The sequence below is a fragment of the Rhinatrema bivittatum genome, chromosome 3 (genome assembly GCF_901001135.1).
Source record: "Rhinatrema bivittatum chromosome 3, aRhiBiv1.1, whole genome shotgun sequence".
NCBI lineage: Eukaryota > Metazoa > Chordata > Amphibia > Gymnophiona > Rhinatrematidae > Rhinatrema > Rhinatrema bivittatum.
In genome coordinates, this window is record NC_042617.1 from 224388590 (window position 1) to 224414290 (window position 25701).

The 25701-nt window shown below is 44.7% G+C and overlaps 1 protein-coding gene across 1 annotated transcript in view; it reads left to right on the forward strand.

The window, feature by feature from the left end:
• LOC115087279 (lysosomal-trafficking regulator-like) overlaps window positions 1-25701 on the forward strand; it is a 1534685-nt gene that overhangs the window by 55195 nt on the left and 1453789 nt on the right. The window contains 2 exon segments of the mRNA XM_029594260.1: window positions 5885-5975; window positions 12675-14745. Of these exon segments, the coding sequence (XP_029450120.1) occupies window positions 5885-5975; window positions 12675-14745 (2162 nt within the window).

A 25701-nucleotide genomic window follows, 5' to 3' on the forward strand; every position in this document is an offset into this window, starting at 1 on the left:
CCCCCACGTGGATTCTGCTCACCACAGATGCCAGCCTGAGCGGATGGGGAGCACACTGCGAAGAACTCACTGCACAAGGGCGGTGGAACAGAGAAGAGTCAGGGTGGAACATCAACCGTCTAGAGGCACGGGCGGTCTGGTTAGCCTGCCTGCAATTTGCTCACAGACTGCGGAACCGGGCAGTCAGAGTGATGTCAGACAATGCCACCACGGTGGCATACATCAACCGTCGGCGGAACCAGAAGCCGACAGGTGTCCCTAGAGATAGCCCCGCTGATGGCTTGGGCAGAGGCGAATCTTCAGGACATCTCCGCCGTCCACATTGCCGGGAGGGACAACACCACGGCAGATTTCCTCAGCAGAGAAAGCCTAAATCCGGGGGAATGGCAGCTGTCGCCCACAGCCTTCCAGATTGTGGATCACTGGGGGATTCCGGACATGGACTTACTAGCGGATAGGTCTAATGCTCAAATACCCAGGTACTTCAGCCGCAAGCGAGATCCGTTCTCTCACGGGATCGACGCCCTGGTTCAGCCATGGCCTCCAGGGACCCCTGCTATACGCTTTTCCTCCGTGGCCCCTGCTGGGCACCCTTATCCACAAGATTCAGAAGCACCGGGGCCTAGTTCTTCTAGTGGCACCAGACTGGCCAAGAAGACCCTGGTACACGGACATGAGAAGACTACTGGCAGGGGAGCCCCTTCCCCTGCCTCCTCTCAGGGACTTGCTTCGTCAAGGTCCCATCCTCCACGAGGATCCAGCTCAATTCTCTCTTACGGTCTGGCCATTGAGAGGGCTAGACTGAAGAAAAGAGGTTACTTGGAGCAGGTGATAGATACACTCCTCTGAGCTCGCAAGTTTTCCACATCCCTCACCTACATAAGGATCTGGAGAGTATTTGAAGCCTGGTGCGACACTCATGGCACCAATCCACATGCGACCACAGTCCCTATCATTCTGGATTTCCTACAGGATGGGCTTCAGAAGGGTCTTTCCCTAAGCTCCATCAAGGTTCAGGTGGCTGCGCTGTCTTGCTACGGTCCCAGGAGGGATGGCAAGACCATTGCCATGCACCCAGATGTTTCCCGCTTCCTGAAAGGAGTCAAGCACCTGCTCTCCTTACTGCCTCCTGATCTTCGCTTATAAAAGATCTTTCAGGAGAGACTCCAAGAGACAATTCTACCGGCAAAGGAGATTATATCCCCTGGCGTCCAGAGGTCGACCTTCTAAGCCTTACCAAAAAGGCCAATCCAGGCAACCTCGAGTACGGAAGTCACAGCCAGCTCTCCAGCCAGGTCCAGCGTCTGGCTTTTGACTTCTTCCTAGATAGCTGTACCCAACCTCCACTTACGATCATTCCCGTCGGAGGCCGGTTGTGCCACTTCTCCAAACCATGGTGCACAGTCACCACAGATCAGTGGCTACTCGCTGTAATAACACAAGGTTACCACCTCAACTTTTTCTCTGTTCCACCGGATTCCCCACCTCGGCTCCCATTCCCCACCCGGCTCCCATTCTTGCTCGGGACTGGAGGAGGAGTTCTCCCTCCTCCTCCAGTCCCGAGCAATAGAACTAGTGGCCCTCTCCCAACAGGGGCAGGGGTTCTATTCCCGGTATTTCCTGATACCAAAAAAGTCAGGTGGTGTTCGCCCAATACTGGATCTTCGTACCTTAAATACCTACAAAGAGAAAATTTCAAGATGGTGACCTTCGGTTCTCTTCTTCCTCTTCTCCAAAGGGAAGACTGGCTCTGCTCTCTAGACCTCCTGGACGCCTACACACACATTTCAATTACTCCATCACATCGCAGATTCCTGCGATTCCTAGTAGGCCCAAAACCCTTCCAATATCGAGCGTTACCATTCGGCCTAGCATCTGTCCCCCCCCCCCCCCCCCCCCCCCCCCCGAGTCTTCACCAAGTGCCTCTTAGCGGTAGCTGCCTTTCTCAGGAGTTAAAGTGTCCACTTCTACCCCTATCTCTACGATTGGTTGATCAGGGCTCCCACTTAGCAAGCTGCACTGACGCCCCTACGTCTCACGTGGCATACCCTGATCTCCCTAGGGTTTCTCATAAACTATACAAAATCCAGGCTAGTTCCCTCTCAAACCCTATCGTTCATAGGGGCCGACTTGGACACTATAAAAGCGAAAGCCTTCCTACCTCAGGATCGAGCTCTCACTCTCACTTCCCTGGCCCATCGAGTGCAGTCTCGACAACACTCAACTGCACGTCACTTTCTGATCTTACTGGGTCATATGGCCGCCTCGGTGCATGTCACTCCCATGACTCGCCTTGCCATGAGAATACTGCAGTGGACTCTAAAATCGCAGTGGATTCAGTCTTCTCAGCCAATGTCCACCATTGTCCACATCACCAACCTGCTCCGATTATCGCTGGCTTGGTGGATAAACCAATCCAGTTCTCTTCAAGGCCTTCCATTTCAGACTCCAGAACCTCAAATAACCTTGACAACAGATGCCTCCAACCTCAGCTGGGGTGCACATGTTGCAAACCTGCAACCTCAGGGCATTTGGTATCCAGAGGAAGCCAAACACCAAATATATTTTCTGGAGCTTCGTGCAGTCAGATATGCTCTCAGGGCTTTTTAGTATTACCTTTCAAACCAGGTCATCCTGATTCAAACAGACAACCAGGTGGCCATGTGGGACATCAACAAGCAAGGGGGAACGGGCTCCTTCCTCCAGTGTCAGGAAACTGCACAGATATGGGTGGAAGCTCTTTCCCACTCGATGTACCTCAGGGCCACCTACTTGCCGGGAGTGGACAGTGTGTTGGCAGACAAGCTGAGTCGCACTTTTCAACCGCACGAGTGGTCTCTCAGCCCCACTATAGCGGACTCAATATTTCAACGTTGGGGTTACCCTCACATAGACCTCTTTGCGTCAATTCACAACCGCAAAGTAAGGAACTTCTGCTTTCTCACTTGCAGCCAACATCTTCAGCCAAGAGACGCTTTCTTCCTCTCATGGGCCAGCGGTCTCCTTTATGCGTACCCTCCACATCCACTCATTTCAAAGACTCCCGTGAAGTTGTGAAGGGACAAGGGACTAATGATTCTGATAGCCCCTCATTGGCCACGCCAGGTCTGGTTTCCAATTCTCCATGACCTATCAGTACACTGGCACATTCCTCTGGGGAAGGACCCACTTCTGATCACTCAGAACAACGGCTGCCTTCATCACCCCAACCTCCAGGCCCTCTCCCTGACTGCCTGGTTTCCCGTGTCCTAGTAGCTTCATGAAAGCTTTCCACAAGGCAGTCTTATCGTTACAAATGGAACAGGTTTACGGTATGGTGTACTTCCATGTCCATCGATCCCTTCACTTTTTCCACGCCGAAGTTTCTGGACTATCTCTGGCATCTGTCAGAGTCAGGTCTCCAAACTTCTTCTATCAGGGTACATGTCAGTGTGGTAGCCGCCTTCCTGTCGGGAATGTACCTATTTCAGTACAACCCCTTGTAACATGCTTTTTGAAGGGCTTGCTCCACCTTAAACCTCCACTGCGCCCTCCGGCCCATTCCTTGGACCTCAGCTTGGTTTTGGGGCGGCTCATGAAACCACTGTTTGAGCCTCTCCAATCCTGTGATTTCCGCTAACTCACCAGGAAGGCGATTTTTCTTTTGGCGATCACATCTGCTCGCAGTTAGTGAGTTGCAGGCCCTAGTCACCTACCCGCCTTACACTAAACTTCTGCATGATAGGGTAGTACTCTGCACTTACCCTAAGTTTTAGCCTAAGGTAGTATCAGAGTTTCATATCAAGCAATCCATTATACTACCCACCTTCTTTCCCAGGCCCCACTCAAATCCAGGAGAACGGGCTCTGCATACCCTGGACTGTAAACGTTATCTAGAATTCTATCTAGACCGTACAGCTGCCCACAGAAAATAAACTCAATTGTTTGTTTCCTTCGATCCCATCAAATTGGGCAAACCTGTGGGTAAGCAAACTCTCTCCTCCTGGTTAGCTGACTGTATTTCCTTTTGTTACCAACTTGCAGGCATTCCGCTTCAAGACCGTGTTACAGCACACTCTATCAGGGCCATGGCAACATCAGTAGCGCAGCTACGCTCGGTGCCGCTTGCTGACATCTGTAAGGCTGCCACCTGGAATTCTCTCCACACCTTCGCAGCCCATTATTGTTAGACAAGGCTGGCAGACAAGATTCCATCTTCGGCCAGTCTGTGCTACGCAACTTATTTGCGAACTGAGGTACCAACATCCTTCCGCCAACCCATTAGGGTTCAGGATGCCCTCTACCAAATTCCACCCCAGTTCTTGTGCCTCTTGCACGTCTTTGGGTACATTTGGTGCATTGCTCGGGCATCCTCAGCTCGGTACTCACCCATATGTGAGGACTACCATCCTGCTTTTCCTGTAAGAAAGCAGAGTTGTTTAACTGTAACAGGTGTTCTCACAGGATAGCAGGATGTTAGTCCTCATGAAACCCGCCCGCCACCCCGTGGAGTTGGGTTCGCTTACGTTTTCTTATTTTATTTTTCGCATATATTTTTTACTATAAGACGAGACTGAAGGGGGACCCCTGCTGGCTGCAGGGTTGGTGCTATGCTGGGCATGCCCAGTAGGTGCCAGTCAAAGTTCTAGAAACTTTGACAAAAGTGTTCCGTGATTGGGCTCCATCCTGATGATGTCACCCATATGTGAGGACTAACATCCTGCTGTCCTGTGAGAACACCTGTTGCAGGTAAGCAACTCTGCTTTATATACACTTACCCTCTCATACCCACACAGGCACCCTCTCGTGTACACACACGCTCCCTCAAGGTCAGTCTCTTGCTCTCTCACACACGTTTTGGAGCTCTTTTTCGACTGCTGGCTGCACAGCAAGCCTCTTCTTTCACTGGCACTGGGAAATGCAAGCGGCACCGCAGAGCCTTGTCTTCTGCCGCCGGCTCTGGGAAATGCCGGTGGCAGTGCAGGGCCTCTTCTCTATCTGCCACTGGACTCTTGTTCCGCAGGACCTCGCTTTTGCTGGTGGGGAGTGGGAAGCCCGTCAGCACATCACTTCTCTGTGCCGCTGCCAGACCTTTCAACTGGCGGCAATGGCACTCCTCTCCCTGTTGTCACCTGGGGTGTACCGCCCCTTTGCCCATTAGTACGCCACTGCGCATACATGGCTTTTAAAATACCTCATTAAGTGCGTATATGCAAACCCTGTCCCTACATGCTCCCATCACTCCCCTTTTTTTGCACGTGTCCTTTTGCATGTTCAGACACATGCATATGTGGGTCCTTTTGTAAAAAACAAAAAAACACGTTACATGCACTTGGGCCACATACACACATATATGGCTTACACACATATATGGCTTTTATATGTGAGTAAGTCTTTGAAAACTTACCTATAAAGTTTTATTCTGATTTGAAAAGATTGATTATGACTTCGCTTTGTTTTATTTTGTTAAGGATGTATCTTCAGACTTAAAGAAAAAATGGTGTGTGCTAGTTGCAGCAGCTGCTTTCCATTCAAGAGAGGCTGTTTACTTTTAATTTTCATGTAATGGTTTTGTTCTCCCTTTGGTGAGCAATTCTTTGAACATGAAAGAGCTAATAAAGGAAAAAGTTGCAAGGAAGTGTAAAATATCAAGTTGGTTATCTGATTGGCTGTAGCTTATAAGGTGTGGCATTTATTTCCTTGGTTTTATATAGTTGCTTTAAACTCAGGGTTAATTGGCAATGTTTTTTAGCATTAACTCTGTTGTGCATAGAGAACAAATAGAAGAAAAAATTAGTTCAGATTTATTTTCATGATTTATAAGTACAAAATTTGAGTAGAAGCCTACAGTTTCTTTGTAAGGTTATATGACCTGCATTTTAAAGAGTTTCTTTTGTCAACATAGGATCTGACATGCCGAGAAGAGTTAGTTACTCTCCTTCTGTCACTTCTACCTCTGGTCTGGAAAATACCTATCCAAGAAGAAAAATCAGTAGGTATGTGTTTAAAAAAATAAATAATTATTCCGTTCAATTAATATTGCCTGTTAAAATAATTGTGAAGTGTTTTTTCCCTGTATATTATTAGAATGTTTATTTGAATTTGATAGGCAATTCCGGTCCTCGGGTGCTACAGACAGGTCTGTTATTAGGATATCCATAGTGAGCATGAGAGATATTTGTGGACACTGCCTTCACTGTATGGAAATATATCTCATGTATGTATATTGTGGATATCCTGGAAACCAGACCTGTTTGTGGCACTTGAAGGCCGGCATTGCCTAACCTTTATCTTCTCCATGTTGAAGGTGCATTTAGCACAGGGGTGGTCCACCCATGATTTATTATCTCCTTTTTAATATAGCAACTGATACCTAGTTCATACAGGGATTTATAGCCCTATTTTCCCAGTATAAAATTAGCTAGAAATCTTGGGGCCGCTTGGCAATAGTGATCATAATATGATCAAATTTAATTTAATGACTGGAAGGGGGACAGTAAGCAAATCCACGGCTCTCGGGCTAAACTTTCAGAAGGGAAACTTTGATAAAATGAGAAAAATAGTTAGAAAAAAACTGAAAGGAGCAGCTACAAAAGTAAAAAGTGTGCAAGAGGCGTGGTCATTGTTAAAACAAACAAACAAACAAAAAAAAAAACCATCCTAGAAGCACATTCCAGATGTATTCCACACATTAAGAAAGGAGGAAAGAAGGCAAAACGATTACTGGCATGGTAAAAAGGGGAGGTGAATGAAGCTATTTGAGCCAAAAGATCTTCATTCAAAAATTGGAAGAAGGATCCAACAGAAGAAAATAAGATAATGCTTAAACATTTGCAAGATAAATGTAAGACATTGGTAAGACAGTCTAAGAGAGAATTTGAAAAGAAGTTGGCTGTAGAGGCAAAAACTCACAGTAAAAACTTTTAAAAATATATCTGAAGCAGAAAGCCTGTGAGGGAGTCAGTTGGACCGTTAGATGATCGAGGGGTTAAAGGGGCACGTAGAGAAGGTAAGGCCATCACGGAAAGATTAAATGATTTTCTTTTCTTCGCTGTTTACTGAAGAGGATGTGGGGGAGGTACCCGTACGGGAGAAGGTTTTCATGGGTAATGATTCAGATGGACTGAACCAAATCACGGTGAACCTAGAAGATGTGGTAGACCTGATTGACAAACTGAAGAGAGGTAAATCACCTGGACTGGATGGTATTCACCCCAGAGTTCTGAAGGAACTAAAAAATTAAATTTCAGACCTATTAGTAAAAATTTGTAACCTGTCATTTAAATCATCCATTGTACCTGAAGACTGGAGGTTAGCTAATGTAACCCCCATATTTAAAAAAAGGCTCCGGGGCGATTCTGGAAACTACAGACCGGTTAGCCTGACTTCAGTGCCAGGAAAAATAGTGGAAAGTGTTCTAAACATCGAAATCACAGAACATATAGAAAGACATGGTTTAATGGAACAAAGTCAGCATGGCTTTACCCAAGGCAAGTCTTGCCTCACAAATCTGCTTCACTTTTTTGAAGGAGTCAATTAGACAAAGTTGCTCATGAGAGCTTCTAGGAAAAATAAAAAGTCATGGGATAGGTGGCGATGTCCTTTCGTGGATTACAAACTGGCTAAAAGACTGGAAACGGAGTAGGATTAAATGGACAATTTTCTCAGTGGAAGGGAGTGGGCAGTGGAGTGCCTCAGGGATCTGCATTGGGACCCTTAATTTTCAATATATTTATAAATGAACTGGAAAGGAATAAGACAAGTGAGGTAATCAAATTTGCAGATGATACAAAATTGTTCAGAGTAGTTAAATCACAAGCAGATTGTGATAAAATGCAGGAAGAACTTGTGAGGCTGGAAAATTAGGCATCAAAATGGCAGATGAAATTTAATGTGTACAAGTGCAAGGTGATGCATATTTGGAAAAAGTAACCCATGCTATAGTTACAGAATGTTAGGTTCCATATTAGGTGCTACTACCCAAGAAAGAGATCTAGGCGTCATGATGGAGAACACATTGAAATCGTCAGTTCAGTGTGCTGTGGCAGTCAAAAAAGCAAACAATGTTGGGAATTATTAGAAAGGGAATGGTGAATAAAACGGAAAATGTCATAATGCCTCTGTATCGCTCCATGGTGAGACCGCACCTTGAATACTGTGTACAATCCTGGTCGCTGCATCTCAAAAAAGATATAATTGCGATGGAGAAGGTACAGAGATGGGCTACCAAAATGATAAGGGGAATGGAACAGCTCCCCTATGAGGAAAGACTAAAGAGGTTAGGACTTTTCAGCTTGGAGAAGAGTCGGCTGAGGGGGGATATGATAGAGGTGTTTAAAATCATGAGAGGGCTAGAACGGGTAGATGTGAATCGGTTTTTTACTCTTTCAGATAATAGAAAGACTAGGGGGCACTCCATGAAGTTAGCATGTGGCACATTTAAAACTAATCGGAGAAATCTTTATCACTGAACGCACAATTAAACTCTGGAATTTGTTGCCAGAGGATGTGGTACTGCAGTTAGTATAGCTGTGTTCAAAAAAGGATTGGATATGTTCTTGGAGGAGAATTCCATTTCCTGCTATTAATTAAGTTGACTTAGAAAATAGCCACCGCTATTACTAGCAACTGTAACATGGAATAGACTTAGTTTTTGGGTACTTACCAGGTTCCTATGGCCTGGATTGGCCACTGTTGGAAACAGGATGCTGGGCTTGATGGCATGTTCTTACAAAACAGGATTTCTTTTGTTTTTTTTAGTGAGCCTTTGAGCACGACTTACTTTAACGACAGCTCCTGGGCATGCATTAAATTTTCCTCATTAAAATGGGCACCTTGGCCCATTACACATTTAAAACTAATTGGAGAAAGTTCTTTTTCACTCAACGCACAATTAAACTGTGGAATTTGTTGCCAGTACAGTTAGTATAGCTGTGTTTAAAAAAGGATTGGATAAGTTCTTGGAGGAGAAGTCCATTACCTGCTATTAATTAAGTTGACTTAGAAAATAGCCACCACTATTACTAGCAACTGTAACATGGAATAGACTTAGTTTTTGGGTACTTGCCAGGTTCTTATGGCCTGGATTGGCCACTGTTGGAAACAGGATGCTGGGCTTGATGGACCCTTGGTCTGATCCAGTATGGAATGTTCTTATGCTACATTCCAACACCCCGCCGGGACGCGACTCCAAATACCTTGATGACTTTGTAAAATGGGCCTGTCAATCAGGCATGATGAATGCAAAGATTCAGCAACATCAATTTGCGATCACACAATATTTGTTTCAATGTCTATAGGACTTAAAACCCAAGATCCAAGACAATTCACCTGACCAACCCCTCCCTACTGAATTTCATTACATAGAAGAAGTGTTGCGACATTTGATATGCACAATCTACGAAGGTTTCGAGACCTCAGCAAAGTCAACAGCAAACGCCATCACAGCCAGGCGAATGGCGTGGCTCCAGGCCAGCACAATAAGAGAGGATGTGCATGAGAAATTGGCTAACCTTCCTTGCCATCCTGACAACTTGTTTTGGTGATCATTTCAAGGACACTGTTGCTCAGTTAAAATAGCAGAAACTGGCCGTTCGGTCTCTTGCAACTCCATCTTTCTCTTACGGCAGAGGCTACTATTTCAATGCCGCCCTTTCTGGCCTTATGCTCCCTCTAGACCGGCTTATTACTCATCATCTCACCCTAGTCGTCTCAAGCTCTGACCAAGGTTTAGGCCTTGGTCAAAGAACACCAAGGTCTAAACCTCCGCAGGAGCAGAATCCATCTAAACCTGCAGAAGGTTTTTAGGACATCACACACCACCGCTACCAGTAACAGTCGGGGGCAGGCTCCTACATTTCTTGCCTGCATGGGAAAATATCACCTCCGAACTCTGGGTTCTAAAGATCATAAAGGATGGTTATTCTTTAAACTTCACTACCATTCCTGTCATTCCACATCTAGTGTCCATCAGAGAACATCACATCCATGCCCAACAAATGCACCTGGAAATCAACAACATCCTAAAGCAACAGTGCATTGTCAAACTGCCATCACACAGGTGGTTATTCCCCATACTTCCTCATTCCAAAGAAATCATGAGGGTTCCATCCTATCTTGGATCTCCGGGAACTCAACAAACACCTTACGATGGAGAAATTCAAGATGACATCACTCAAAACCATACTACCCTTCATACAACCCATAGATTGGATGTGCTCCAAAGATCTCGAGGATGCCTATTCTCACATATCAATGCACAAGGCTTCCTGGCAGTACCTTTGCTTCACAGCAATGAATCGCCACTTTCAATACAAGGTACTTCCATTTGGCCTCTCCTCGGCTCCCAGAGTATTCACGAAATGTCTAGCGGTAGCGGTGGCTCACCTGCGTTGCCAGAGTATTCAGATTTTTCCCTATCTGGACAATTGGCTTCTAGTAGCAACCAGCCCCTCTATTCTCCAGACGAATCTCATCACAACTATTCAATGTTTGGACACATTGGGTCTACTAATCAATTATGAAAAGTCGAATCTCCACTCCACGCAGGCATTGTAGTTCATTGGAACTCACATCAACACCTTAAAGGACAGAGCATTAATTCCCGAGCCAAGAGCTATAGCACTCAGAACTCTGCTCCGGCTCGTCAAGTGTTGAAACATCTTGGGCACATAGCTGCAACGATCTATGTGGTCCCCCCACACATGACTATACATGAGAAGTCTTCAGTGGGGACTGAAAACTCAATGGAAACAGTTCTCCGACCGTCTCTCTGCCCCGTCTCCATTACGAACAGCATGAAGCGAGATATAGACTGGTGGCTATCGGAAATGCCCCTTACAATAGGGGCTCCCCTACGTCCCCTGATCCATTAAATCATACTCACCATGGATGCCTCCACTTGTCTCACCTTCAAAGTCAAGGTCTGTGGTCTACCTGGGAGAGTATGCAACAGATAAACCTCTTGGAACTCAGAGCAATTCGTAATGCTCTCAGAGCTTTTCAACTCAATCTCAGAGGAAAGATAGTCATGATCTACATAGACAAACAAGTGGCAATATTCTATATAAACAAGGAAGGAGGGTCTGGTTCTTGGATTATATGCAAGGAAGCAGTATCCATCCTAGAATGGACAGACAGCATTTCCATTACACTTCAAGCCACTTACCTCTCAGGCATAGACAACAACAGGGCGGACAAACTAAGAAGAATTTTTCATCCCCACGAATGGGAACTACAACAGTCTTAGCCCTACAGCTCTGAATTTGGGGAAGGCCTCATATCAATCTTTTCGCCACGGAGCAGAACCGCAAATTCCAAACATTCTGCTTTCTGTTCCCATCACCTCATCGAGTAACACAAGACGCGTTTCTCATTAGCTGGTCGGAGGGCCTACTATACGTCTTTCCACCAATACTTCTAATCTCATGCACAGTGCAGAAATGCATAAGAGATTCGGCAGATCTCATCCTCATAACTCCAGTGTGGCCAAGACAACCATGGTACGCATAATGGATAATTCATCCTGCTGTCTGGTACAAAGAACCCTGTTTACAAGAACCCTGTTTACAAGAAATCAAATTTGCTTTTCTGGTTGATAGGTCCATTAACAATTAGCCAGATGTTTCCACCTTTGTCTTCTGGGAGTGAGCTACATAAATTGGATTTAGCATACTTTTAAAGTGACATGGAAGTAGGTTCCAGTGCTCAATAGACGTTCTGACTTATCATGGCACTTGTATTCTTAGGTTTCCTGGACCTGCTCTTCTGGCAACATTTGCTTCTGTTACATCTCCCTTTACCTTCCATCTTTGCTTGTTCATCAACAGGTTGTCTTGTTTTACATCTCTTATATGCTCTTGGTCACCCTTTCTTTTTTGCTCACTCCTGGATATCTACCTACCTACCCCATTCTAGATATGTTTCTGGACAGTATCACCCATTTTCTCCCTCTAATACTCTTGCACAGCACCTCTTCTCTCTCCTTGGTTTACATCTCCCTGGTAGTTCCCATTCTCTATCTTTGCTCACTCTGGAATAATATCTTCTGTTCTTAACTTCTGCTTGCATGTAGGCAGCATCTCACCTCTAAATACTTTCTCCTCATTTCCTTTTTGTCTTTTACTGTATTTTTCCATCTTTTTCCATGTCACTCCAGCTTTCTTTTCTTGCATTCACTGTTAATCTGAACATGGCAGTAAAATCTACCAGGAGTAACTGAATATCCTTAGTGCCTGTGGATTGGTGGCATCAGGATACCTGGCAATTAGTCTAGACTCCCAAAATGTGACTGACTTTTGTTAAATTTGGGCAGGGCCTCTGTGTTCTCACTGGCTTTAAGGCCCCGTCTTAATAAGATTAATAAGTGTTATTATCACAAGACAGGCTCCAACAGCATTTCCTTGGTTTTGTGCAAATGAAATGTGCTGGATGGAGGGTGGTAGAGAGGGAAGGATGGAGTGAGAGTTTTTGATCTTTTCCAAGATGCAGAAATATTAATCTGGATTGGACGTCAGGGGTTAAATACAGTACAGATATTGGGGGGAAAAAAAACCAATGTAGTGTGCCATTGTGTGTCTCAAATGTGAATGTTAGAGGTGCAGTGACTGGTGATGCACAGATTTTCAGTCTTTATGGTTCTTGTTTAGCATCATACAACATGTTTAATTATTGAACTATCTTGCTGTTTTTTTCAGATTTTAATCTGCCATTCTCAGTCGATGCATTGTTGACCAAAGAGGACAATTCAAGTTTTTGGAAACCACCTCAGGAAAAGCTACATGCTCGAGGAAGGTCTTGTCTGCCTTTTCGGGTTCCCTCCAAACTGTCTTCCTATTGGAAGACTAGACATCTTTGCAAAACTTCCCATCGCTATTCAGTGACAGATGCACTAAAAACCCAGTTATCTACTTCATATTCAGAAGGAAATTTTGATGACAAGACATCAGCAATGGTTAAGCATAGGAGATCACATTTCTTGCAACTTTATCAGCCTCAGGAAAATTATTCAGCAAACCAAAGTGATCCCCAAACATCGGAACCAAACTTTACTTTAGATCCCATGAATTTAGAAAACGCTAAAAACATAATGCCAGGGCAAGAGTTCAGTTCTGGAACATTAAACAAATCAGCTGCAGTTTCTATTGTCAACAATAAGGAGAACTCTCCCTTTGATTTGTGTTGTGTCTTATTATCTTTGTTAGAAAAAGTTTGTAAATTTGATATTGTGTTGAATCATAATTCTGCACTGGTGGCCAGTGTAGTACCCACATTAATAGAATTCCTCTCAAGATTTGGAGATTACAGCAATCTGAGTGGTGCTTCTGAAAGTAAGGTGGTTTATGCAGGCTGGACAGAGGAGCCAATAGCTTTGATCCAGAGGATGCTTCTCCGAACAATATTGCACATTATCTCTGTTGATATTAATAGTAGTACAATGCCAGATAACTTAAGAAAAAATATGATAGATTTACTGAGAGCAGCCTTAAAAATCAGAGCTTGTCTGGAAAAACAGTCTGTTCCTTTACACCCAAGGCAAAAAACAACACTGGAGGAAATTCAAGAAGACTTTACATGTTCTAAATATCAGAGAATATTTTTGTTGCCAGAACTTCTGGAAGGAGTTTTACAGGTGCTTCTTTGCTGCTTTCAGTCTGCTGCTTCAGATCCTTTCTATTTCAGCCAAATCATGGATCTTGTCCATGAATTTATACAACATCAAGGAGTTGAACTTTTTGAAACCACAGTGCTTCAAATGGAATGGCTAGTCACAAGAAATGAAGAGGTTTCTGCTCATGCTTCAGAGCATGTCACAGTCTTAATAGATAGTATTATGAAAATTACCAATACTGTAAAAAAGGTGAAATCAGAACAGCTTCATCAATCAGTGTGTACAAGGAAAAGGCATACACGATGTGACTATTCTCACTTTATGCACCATCACAGAGATCTTTCAGGTCTTCCAATTTCTACTTTCCAAAATCAGACCTCCAAAAACCGCTATGAGTGCATAGATGAAGAAGTTAATTACCCTGAGCGATGTTGTTGCATTGCTGTTTGCTGTCATCAGAGTCTGCAACTTATTCAACAAGTTTCTTTGAGCAGTACCTGTGTGCAGATCCTATCAGGAATACAAAATGTAGGAATTTGCTGTTGTATGGATCCCCAATCCGTGATTACACCATTGATTAAAGCTTTGAAACTACCAGTATTAAAACATTTTCAGCAAAATATATTGAATATCTTGAGCAAACTCATTTTGGATCAGTTAGGAGGAGGAGGAGAAGTTTCTGGAAAGATTAAACAAGCAGCTTGCAATATCTGCACTATTGATTGTGACCAGCTGGCTGAACTCAAACAGACCCTTCATGAAATTTGTATAGATAGTGATTCAACATCTAATTTCTGTGGTACTTCCTTTAAGTTTCAAGGAATTTTGCCTTGTGGGGGATCAGAAGATGTGCTTTGGAAATGGGATGTCTTAAAGGCTTATCAGCCTCTTGTCTTTGGAGAAGATCACCAGCTCAGAATTCAGATCACACGTCATATTTGTGATTTAATTAAAAGGGGCAATGCAGTGGTTCAGTGTAAATTATACATTTATATCTTTAACCCTGTGCTTCAGAGAGGCGTGGAGTTAGCTCATCATTTTCAACAGCTTGGCATATCTACAGAATGCAATTATGTATGCACTTATCATGCCAAATGTTTGCATCCAGGAGTACTTCAGATCTGTTTACAGACCTTACCGACATTGCTGAAATCAAGGTTAGAAATTTTTGTTTTAAGAATATTGTTTGATATATACATGTATTTATATATATGTATTTAAACTTGGAGTCAAAACTGTATGTGGGAGAGAGGTGTTGGGTATATGTGTGGGCAGGATCCATAAGGATGCCAAGTTAGCTTTTAGTTTGCAGTATAATCATATTTCTTCATACTAAAGGAGAAACAAGTGCATGCTATTAAAAAGATTTATTTATTAGTTTTTCTGTACCTATATTCGAGGGTACATCATATTGGTTTACATAAAACTGAAGAGAAAATACAATATAACAAGGGTGGGGGAATGAGAGCCTGTTACTCAGAGGGGACTCAGTACCAGATTTAAGGTGCCTTAAGAGTCTTAAACAGCTGATTATAGGTGTCTAAGGCCTAAATAAAGCACCTAAATAACTGAGTATAGGTGCCAAAATAAGATTTGTAATTAAAGGAGCCTTTCTGATTTGACAAGCAGGGCTGAATTTAGCCATAACATGTGGCTGACATTTGACTATTGTATATCAAAAGAAGGAATCCCATATATATTATAACATCATACTTTAATAGTCTAATCAAACATTAAAATGTTTATTAAATATTTATTTGTACTATTGCATAACATAGAGGATACAATGAGGAACATAATCACATATGCCAGAATAAATGAAACTCTGACTAATATCAATCATTAAATAACAATACACATAAACAGAAAATCAGCAAGAATTACTAACATTCATCAAAACAATACATACAGAAGTGGCACTTAACATACATTGTAGCAAATGTGAATAAAGATACGGCGACCAGAATTGTACACAGTATTCAAGGTGCGGTCTCACCATGGAGCGATACAGAGGCATTATGACATTTTCCATTTTATTGACCATTCTCTTCCTAATAATTCCTACAGTTTGCTTTTTTTTTTAAACATTTTTATTGGTGATTAACACAAACAGTACATTAAAATCAGATTGAATAGAAAACATCACCATTGAATACATGTTTATTCCCTAGACCAGCGCTTCTCAACCGGTGTGTCGTGACACACCAGTGTGTCGCCAAGCAGCAGCAGGTGTGTCGCGTGCTACCAGTCTCCCGCTGCTCTTTCCCCTTTTCCTTCACTGAGCGAGAGGCAGGCTATCTTCCACTGCTGCCATTGCCACCTGGACTACCAGCATGTTCGAGCCTGGATGGGAACGGCAGCAGTGTTAGTGGAGGCTGGCAACTGCGGCTGGGCCTTTTCTTCTTCCCGCACCTGCCCCCACCCTGTCCCGGAACAGGAAGTGATGTGCAGTGGTGTGCGCGGGAAGAAGAAAGAGCCATGCTGCACGAAAAAATAGCAGCGGCAGCAGCAGCCCCGAGCAGTAGTGTGGGCCCAGAGCAAAATCAGAAGCAGCCAGAAATTGGCACAGCAGAATCTGCCTCCCGTGGCCGATGGGATTCTTCTTTCTTGGCCTGCGGGGGCTAGAGGAGGAGGCTGCTGCAGCTACCGTTTGTGCTGGGGGGGGGGTGTGTGTGTGCAGGAAATGAGAGAGATAGCCAGCCTGTCTGTAAGTGAGAGAATATATGTGTGATTGAGCGTGTGCATGTGTAACCTTGACTGAGAGCCTGTGTAAGTGAGAGCATTTGATTTTGATTGAGATCATCTGTACAAAGTGTGTGAGAGAGCATGTGTGTGATTGAGAGAAACTGGTCAGAGAGGTGATATGTGTATATAGGAGAGACAATGGAAGTGACTGGTCAGGGAGATGACTGGAGTGTGTGTATGTGTGTGAGAAAGAAAGTGATTATGGGAACAAGAAGCCTGTGCATGTGGAAAGAGCTAGCATAGGAGTGAGAAACAGGTGTGTGTGAGACACAGCATGGGAGTGAGAAGCCTGTATATGTAAGATAGAACATGGAAGTGGGAAGCCGGTGTGTGTGTGTGTATGTATGAGTATGAGAGAGAGAGACTGTTCTGGAAGGTGACTGGTGTGTATGTAAGAGACCGGTCGGGAGATGATTGGTGTGTGAAAGACAGAAACTGGTCAAGGGGGTGTAACTGGTGTGTGTGTGTGTGAGACACGGAGAGACTGGTCGTAGGCACTAAGGAAGAGGACCATGAGTACAGAGTTCAGCCACTACTGCTGCATGGAAAAGGAGTAGGAGAGCTGCTGGCCTGCATGGAAGAGGAGTAGGAGAGCTGCTGGCCTGCATGGAAGAGGAGTAGGAGAGCTGCTGGAGGGGGTTAGTAAAGGTGGCTTTTTAAGTTTATTTTTCTTGATTGACTGCCATTTTAATTACTGAATATTATGTGATGCGTCTGCTGTTTTGAAATATTTTATTGGTGTCTGGAGAATTTTAAATTAATTTTTATGAGTTTTTAATTGTTGGATATTATTCTGTTCATAGTTGTTGTCAAACATTTATTCTGCTTATTAGTATAGTTATACAATTATTTCTGTGTTGGGATCTATAGCTGCTTGGCTAGTTCTGTTTTCCTAATAGGAGGTGTATTGGTGTTTAGGGCCTGATTTAATATTTGTAGTGTTGCCTTTTCATAGGTAGGGTTGTTACTGTTTGAGTGCATTCCATAATACAAGTGTAACTGTGTGCGGATTAGTTTATGTGCATTTCTGCAGATCCTGTTTGGTCTGCTCTGTGTATGTGACAAAGGTGAAGTATTTTACTGTATCAGTCTTATTTGTTGTATTTTCTCAAGTGGACATGCATTAGTGATAAACTGCTGTCTTTTCATAAGTAGGGCTATTGAGCCTGGTAGTTTGAGTTTGTGTTGCTATTACTGAGATGACACTAGAACCAGAATATATTTTTGTAAGATGAGTTGTACGGGGAATGTCATAATTCTGCTCTAGATCCATAATTGTGGGTCAGTGGGGTTCCTGTGGATGCAAACTGTACTTTTATATTTAGCCCTATGATGGTCATGTATTCAGTGTGTCATGCATGTGAGAAGCATCTGTCAGGTGTGTCCCGACAGAAAAAAGGTTGAGAACCACTGCCCTAGACTAATCCCACCCACCCTCTCTCTCTCCTATCTGTTTGCTTTTTTGACTGCTGAAGCACACTGAGGCGACAATTTCAATGTATTATCCACTATGATGCCTAGGTCTTTTTCCTGGGTGGTAGCTCTTAATATGGAACCTAACATCGTGTAACTACTGCATGTGTGGGAATTGCCTTGTGAGGCCTAGTCTTTTTTTAGTTTGAGCATCAGCACCAAAATGCACCCATCCTATCTGTTTTTTCTTGATTAATATCTTTTGATATATTTATTCTTTTAAATTTTTTCTTTTACTGTGTTGCCTTGCTGCCTAGGGAGCCCCCCAAACACTTTGCAATGCTATTAAAAAAAAAAAATCCAAAAAACTTCAGGATGTCTGGAACCAAGAAGTCCATCGTCGGTGGTGTTCAGAACTGTCTGCGGTAGGAAAATGTCCATTACAAATGGATATGACATCTGCCTAGGACCAAATCCTGATCAGGGAAATTACTGCTATTGTGGCTGGATATCTCTCGGTTCCCAAAAGTTCAAGGACTGGGAAATGGAGGAGCTGCATAATTCTCTAAAGCAGTGGTTCTCAACCTTTTTTCCATCATGACACACCTGACTGACAATGCTCACACGTGTGACATACTGCTCGTTATAATCCATGGCAGAAAAAAAAGAGGAGGACCCCGTATTACTTGTATTAAGAATAACACAAGGGAACAATAAGAGTACTGTCTCTGCAAAGATATTACATACATAGTAAATCTCCCATACCAGAACAGCACCAACTTCTAGCACTCAAAACTGTAACCAGCTTACTTAAGAAAAGGCAACACTGAAAATATTACACCAGGCCTTAAAACTTCAATATTCCTTCTATTAGGAAAATGGAACAAGCCAAGCTGCTATAGAGCCCTAAACAGAAACTACATGCCAGTCGAATGCCTCACCTCAGTCACAAGTACAGACCCTCACCTAACAAAGAAGACAGAGACTATAAAGCATAAATAGAAACATGCAGACCAAAACTGAACTGGAAACTGCAATAAGCCAGAAGCTGTATGCTGTGCAACAAAGGAAAAATAGAAATATTACCAGTCCTAATAAAACAAATCAAGAAATATAAAATGAATAGCAGTAAAACCATGCTAATAAAAAGACAGATTATTTCAAAACAGCTGATGAATGGTATATCCAATATTTAAAAACTCATATCAAATTTCCAGACACCAATAAAATATTTTGAAACAGACAGAGCCAGTAATTTAAAAAAAATGGATAAAAAAATACTCTGCTCTCCATTCCTGGGAATGTTTGATTTCCAGGTACCCTGAGATTGATGTGAATTGGGAGGGGATTATGGGGGGGGGGGGGGGGGGTTGCTTGCAACTTTCTCCTTTGTCACACACAAGCTCTCTCTCACACAGGCTTTCAATCACACACACATACACATGCTGTCTCTCACTTACAAAGGCTCTCAATCACACAATTACATACAGGCTCTTAATCATACATATACATGCTCTCATTTATGTGTACAGGATTTTAATCACATACTTACATATATGCTGCCTCTCTTTCACAAGGGCTCTCAATTACACAAACATGCTCTCTTTAACAGAAACAAGCTCTCAATCACTCACATACATGATGTCTTCCCCCCTCCCTCCCCCAACCACAGGGTCTCAAACTCATATGATTGATCACTCACTCCCCCCCCACCGAACAACCAGCAACAACAGCCTCCTCCTGTTCCAGCCCTTGCAGCCTCAAGAAAGGAATCCCATTCTGCTGTGGGGACTGACTTTGCTCCTTTTTTTTTGCTCTGGGCCATGCAGGGTAGCATGTGTTCCAAACAGCAATAGAGTTTTTCACACAGGCAGTGTCAAAAATGGATGTGGAAAGCAAATATTCAGAGGCAAATGCCTCAGCCGTCCATTGAAACTCTTGTAAATAGTGGCGGGCCTGGAGATAGGCAAAAAAGTGCCTGGGTGAGACCTGGAAAGTAGTAGACAGTGATTGAAATGTCCGTACTGTAGGCGTCTCCCCATCATACAGATGGAAGATAAAAGCAATGCTGCACTGTGTCCATTGTTGGAAAATATAGCTGCAGTCCTGACCTGGAAGGAAGTCCGCATTGCCCATAAGGGGAAGTAGGAGAGAAGCCATGCCCATCAGTCCTCAAGCAGCGCGAGTCCAGCTCCAGGCTCGTATACATGGGTTGAGGCAGAGGAAATTCCAAAGTTCGCAGCAAGGTTGGGCTGGCTTGTAGAAGAAACAGTGGAGTAAACTTGAGTCACAATACACATATGAATCCGTAAGCCATTCTCCGACAAATATGTAAAGTATTTTGGGAACGATCACCATCTTCACTAAGGCACAGCGACCAAAAAGAGATAGTGGGAAGGACCGCCAGGCTGCCAACTGAGATTGTAGTGTAGCCTGTACTTCCTTAATATTTAGAGCTTATAACCTTTTCAAGTCCCTAGAGATCCATACCCCTAGGTATTTGAGTTTATCAGGGGCCCATGTAAACGGGGAAAGTGTCCCCCCAAGTGTGGTGTAGCCGTGGGTCAAGGGACAGTGCTTCCAATTTTGCAAAGTTAATCTTAAGTCCCGCTAGCACCCTAAAATGGTTGAACATCCGGATAATGGTGGGGATATTTGTACGTGGGCGGCCCACAAAGAGTAAAATATCATCGGCAAACATAGCTAATTTCAACTGGTGGCCCCCAATGCTAAGACCCCAGAAATCTTGGTCACGGCGTAAACGGATTGCCAAAGGCTCAAGTGCTAAGACAAACAGCAATGGCATTAGTGGGCACCCTTGTCGCACTCCACAGTGGGGAGAGAACGGATCCGTAAGAGCTCCGTTGTTAAATATACGTGCACTGGGGGTGCTATATAGTGCTTCCATCCAGCCCATAAACATATCGCTAAACCCATATTGCCGCAGGACTCAGAATAAGTACTCCTAAGAGATGGAGTCGAACGATTTTTCAGCGTCTAGGCTCAGAATCAACACCTCTGCTGTGGGGTTGGTAAGTTAGAGCCGCTATAAGATGGCGGACACATTTCACCCCCTGTCTGCCCCTGACAAACTCTGTTTGATCTGGGTGGATCAGATCTGGGAGGATGGAGTTTAGCCTAGCTGCCAAAACCGCAGCAAAGATCTTTGTCAACGTTTATAGGAGATATAGGGCGATACGCTGCCACATCCAGTGGGTCCTTACCCTTCTTGGGGAGCACCACAATTGTTGACTGATTCATATTAGAGGCTATCGATTTAGTAGCGGCCAAGTCATTATAAAAGGAGGTCAGTGTGGGGAGGAGAGAGAATTTCAGTATGTGATAGAATTCAGCCCCCAACCCATCCTGCCCCACGGCTTTCCCCAGTGTCAAGGCATGTATCGCTGAATAAATTTCCCCCATCTGTGATCGGTGCGTTCAGGAGAGCAGACTGGGCAGAAGAGAGTGAGGGCCAGGGAATATTTTGGAAAAATGGTGCAGAGAGTTCAGCATTGTGAGATTTGGGACTATAAAGAGTGCTATAATATTCTATGAAGTGGGAGGAGATGTCCTCTTGTGAGACTCTGTGATTGCCATCTTTATCTTTTATGCCTGTAATGATAGACTTCTGCTGTCTGGTCCTGACCAAATTAGCTAAGAGTTTGCTTACCATGTTTATACAACTGGTATTGGTAGTAGCGTAGGGAATTAGTAGCCCTCTGGTGTAACAGGAAATTTAAGGCATTACGGGCATGTTTTACCTGACAGCGCACAGGGTCACACATACCTTGCACGTGCTGCAGCTGAAGGGATTTAAGTACCTGGGTAAGGCACAAGATCTCCTTATTACGAGTTCTGTTTAATTTCACTACATATGCGATGATATGTCCCCGAATCAACACCTTATCAGCCTCTCCCATAGTGTGGCAACCGAGATTTTTGGGGTAGCATTAGATTTTATGTAATCTTCCCAGCAGGTTTGCAAGTAAATGTGGAAAGCTTTATTCAGAAAAAGGTCGGGACGCATGCGCCACGAGAATGGGGGATGGGCCATGCTCCCAATCTCTAAACACACAGACGGAAGCGTGGTTGGATATAGATATGGTACCAATAGTTGCTTGTTCTGCTCTCGAGAATCGCGTATCAGAGATCAGGATATAATCCAGACGGGAATACACTTGATGTGGGTGTGAATAAAAAGTGTAATCCTGCTCCCCCGGATGCAATAGCTGCCAAACATAGAGTAGTTTCGGCTCTTGTTGTACAAAGCTGACTCCCATCTGTTGATCTCTAAGGCTCACAGGCCTAGGAGGTTTACAGTCAAATGTTTTATCCATTACTGTGTTAAAATCCCCAGCCACCACCAGCCTGTAGTCGCCTAGGTCCATAGGCCGGGCCACCAAATCAGTGAAGAAAATGTGAGAATACACGTTAGGGGCATATATGTTACAGAAAGTCACTTTCTGCCCATGTAAATTTCCTGCCATTTTATTTTATTTATTTATTATTTATTTAGATTTTTTCTATACCGGCATTCGTGAAAATGTCACATCAAGCCGGTTTACAATAAACAATGGGGTGATAACCGTAACAGAGAACGAGATAATATGTACTAAACATAGTATAGATGCAGTTACAATAAAACAAGGAGTTGTACAACTAGGAGCAAGAAGAAGAAAAGATAGTAACTTTAACATAGTATATTAACCATTATTAACCATTATTAGTTAGCAGCCCTCTGGATCATGCCACACACGGTCTTCCTGAAAGGGGAGTTGTTTATGAATTAAGATGGCCACTCCACGCTTCCGAGAGGTAAAGGACGAATACACACACCGGCCTACTCGATCTCTCTTCAGTTTCCCATGTTCTCTATCCATCAGATGGGCTTCCTGTAGGAATACTATATCAGATCTCAAGCGGCGGAACACGGATAGTACTTTGTTTCGCTTAATGGGAGAATGTAATCCATCAACATTTTGGGACGTAACCTTGACCTTAACCATTTTTATCTGCAGGATATGTATTAGTAAGAGAATCCCACGTACACACACTCTTTGTGTGTGTACGTGACTAGGATCTCAGGGTCTCCCAGCCTAGGCCCCAAGAGTAAGGCCCCTCCTGCGTCTCTGCCCCATTCCTGGCAACTAAGAGCTCCCGTGCTCGGTCTCCTCCATCTGTGCACATACCCCTGAGTCCATCCCCCCCCTCATTCGCACTCATCCACCATATAAACTGAAACGCAAATACCACCATTTTTCTCCAAGAGGCACAAGGTCTTCTCCACACAGACTACACATAAACGTCTGTACTCGAACACCCTCCCGGTCCCCTCTCCCCTATCACAGTTCCATTTGAATAAGTGTCTTCAGCAAAAACCCAGTAAACATTCAAACCTTTGGCATCAAAACGTAGGCCACCACAGTGCTCCTTGGCCCCAGATACCAGCAGAGGCAACAACTGCCAGGCCAGCAAGACCTGGCCGGACCAGATCCCCAACGTTAAAGTTCAGTCCAATAGTACTCACTACACAGTTCAGATTGGAATGAAAACAGAAATCATGAGTCCAGTGTAGCTTCCAAGATCAGATTGTGTTTGCCATTGGTAAGCAGGCTATGAATGTCATCGCCTGTTCCTTGGTAGTAAAAAACAGTACTTTATTTTCGTGGGAGACCCTCAGTTTAGCTGGGTATAATAGTGCAAAACGAATCCCCTGTTTGTGGAGTTCTGAGCAGGCAGGGGACATTTCTCTGCGTTGGGCTGCTGTGAAGGCCGAGAAATCATTAAACAGGAGAATGCGGTTGCCTTTGAATTCGACTGCTATATGTTGGCGGAAAAGCCAGCAGCAGCTGGGTCTTGTGTGTCCAATTTAGAATAAAGGCCATTACTGGCCGTGGCCTGGTAGCATTTTCCCGCAGCGGCCCCACTCTATGTATGCGCTCACATCTAATTCAATCATCAGGGAGGGCAAGTTTCAGGTGGTCGGAGAGCCAGCGTTCCATGAAATCGTACAATGCTGCCTCCTTTAAGACTCAGGCAGACCAATGATTTTTATGTTCTGTGGTTGTGGTTCTCTTGGTCCTCAAACCTCTCTAACAGGGTAACCTGCTGAACTTGCAACTCACTAATCTGCTGTTCAGCCGCCCCCAGCCGATCCCCGTGTCAGAGAGACATTGTTGTGCCTGGTGTAAACTTTTTGCCTGCCCCTCCATAGAGCGCTGGATCTCATCCATTGTAGTTTGAATCCTGATGAGCCTCTCATCCAGTGCCATAGTGACACTGCTGGAGATTTGTTGCAGGGCTGCGGCCGAGACTGTGTCCAGCATTTTTGCGGGTTCAGGCACGGTTGCCATTTTGAAATCACTGCCTCTTACCGCCGCGCTTCGGGTGTTATGATGCCGCATTCCTTTCTGCCCCGCTGTGAAATTTCAGGGTCGTCCGCACCCCAATCCTTATCGCTGCCGTGCCTGGAATTCTTCAAAGGTCTACACACCTTCGTCCATATGTAGACGGAGCCTCCGGCTAAACAGCCACAGTCTCCACCAGAAGACCCTTATGCCACAGGGCTCTCTAGGCCTGGAAAAATGTTTCCACCGCCCAGAAGCCCCACCTATGGGGACACGGACAACTCTGAAGAGGAAACAGAATCCCCAGAGGAAGGGGAATTCCCCCTGGGGACAGAACCTCACTGAACCATGAGACGCTTCTTCACCAAGGACGAGCTCCCAGACCTGGTCACCCACAGTCTGAAGGAGCTCGCTATCTCAGACGCAGTCACTTCGGGGGAGCCTAAGGTGAACCCCCTGCTAGAGGGACTCCGCCAAACATCTCACCACCTCCCTCTCTTACAAGCCGCCCAGTAACTAATAGACCTGGAATAGAGTGCTCCAGAGTCCACATTCAAAGGGGGACAAGCTATGACAGCCATGTATCCCCTGGACCCGGCGGCCAAGGACCTTCTGACATGCCAAAAACTGGATGCCATGGTCTGTGCGATCTCGAAGCGCACTAGTATCCCAGTGGAGGGAGGAGCAGCGCTCAAAGATGCTCAGGACCGGCGTCTGGAATCCATCCTTAAACAGTCCTTTGACTTCGCCGCTATGTCTCTACAAATAGCGGCCTGCTGCACCTTAGTGACATGTGCCTGCCTATCTCAGACCAGGAACAACACCCCTGGGGAGGCTATGGAACCAGCAGTATCATTCCTTGCGGACGCTGCTTCTGATCTGGTGCGTACAGCGGCCAGAGGAGTGTCATCAGCTATGGCTGCCAGGAGACAACTCTGGCTCCGAAACTGGTCGGCCGACGCATCTTCCAAAACGCGTCTCACAAGGATGCCCTTCAAAGGGTCCATTCTGTTCGGCAGCGAACTAGAAAAACTGGCTAACAAGTGGGGCGAGTCCCCGTTACCGCGACTACCGGAGGACAGGAATAAGAAAAACCAGCGACCCTTCCCCCGATCTTCCAGGGGCAGAAGTTGACATCGCTTCAATCCATACAGAAGCAACTACCAAGCGCCCCGCCCTACGGGCAGGAACCAGTCCTTTCGGAACAAGCACAACAAGGGGCGGAACCTGCTTGGGTCCAGGCCCCAGCCGTACCCCACAATGAGATTCAGCCGACCCATCAAAGGGAAGAATCCATAGGGGGCAGACTAGCCCTATTCTACCACAGATGGGTCGAGATAACTTCGGACAAGTGGGTACTACCTGGATTTCCTACGAACCCCCCCCCGGACAAGTTCATGGTATCCCCCTGCCATGACCCCTCCAAGAGGGTGGCAATGGAAACTACACTGGCCAGACTTCTGGCCTTTGAGGCCATAACTCCAATGCCCCCACAAGAAATAAATACTGGGCATTATTCCATTTATTTTATCGTCGCCAAGAAAGAGGGGATGTTCAGGCCCATCCTGGACCTCAAGTCTGTCAACCGCCACCTGAGAATCCCCCGCT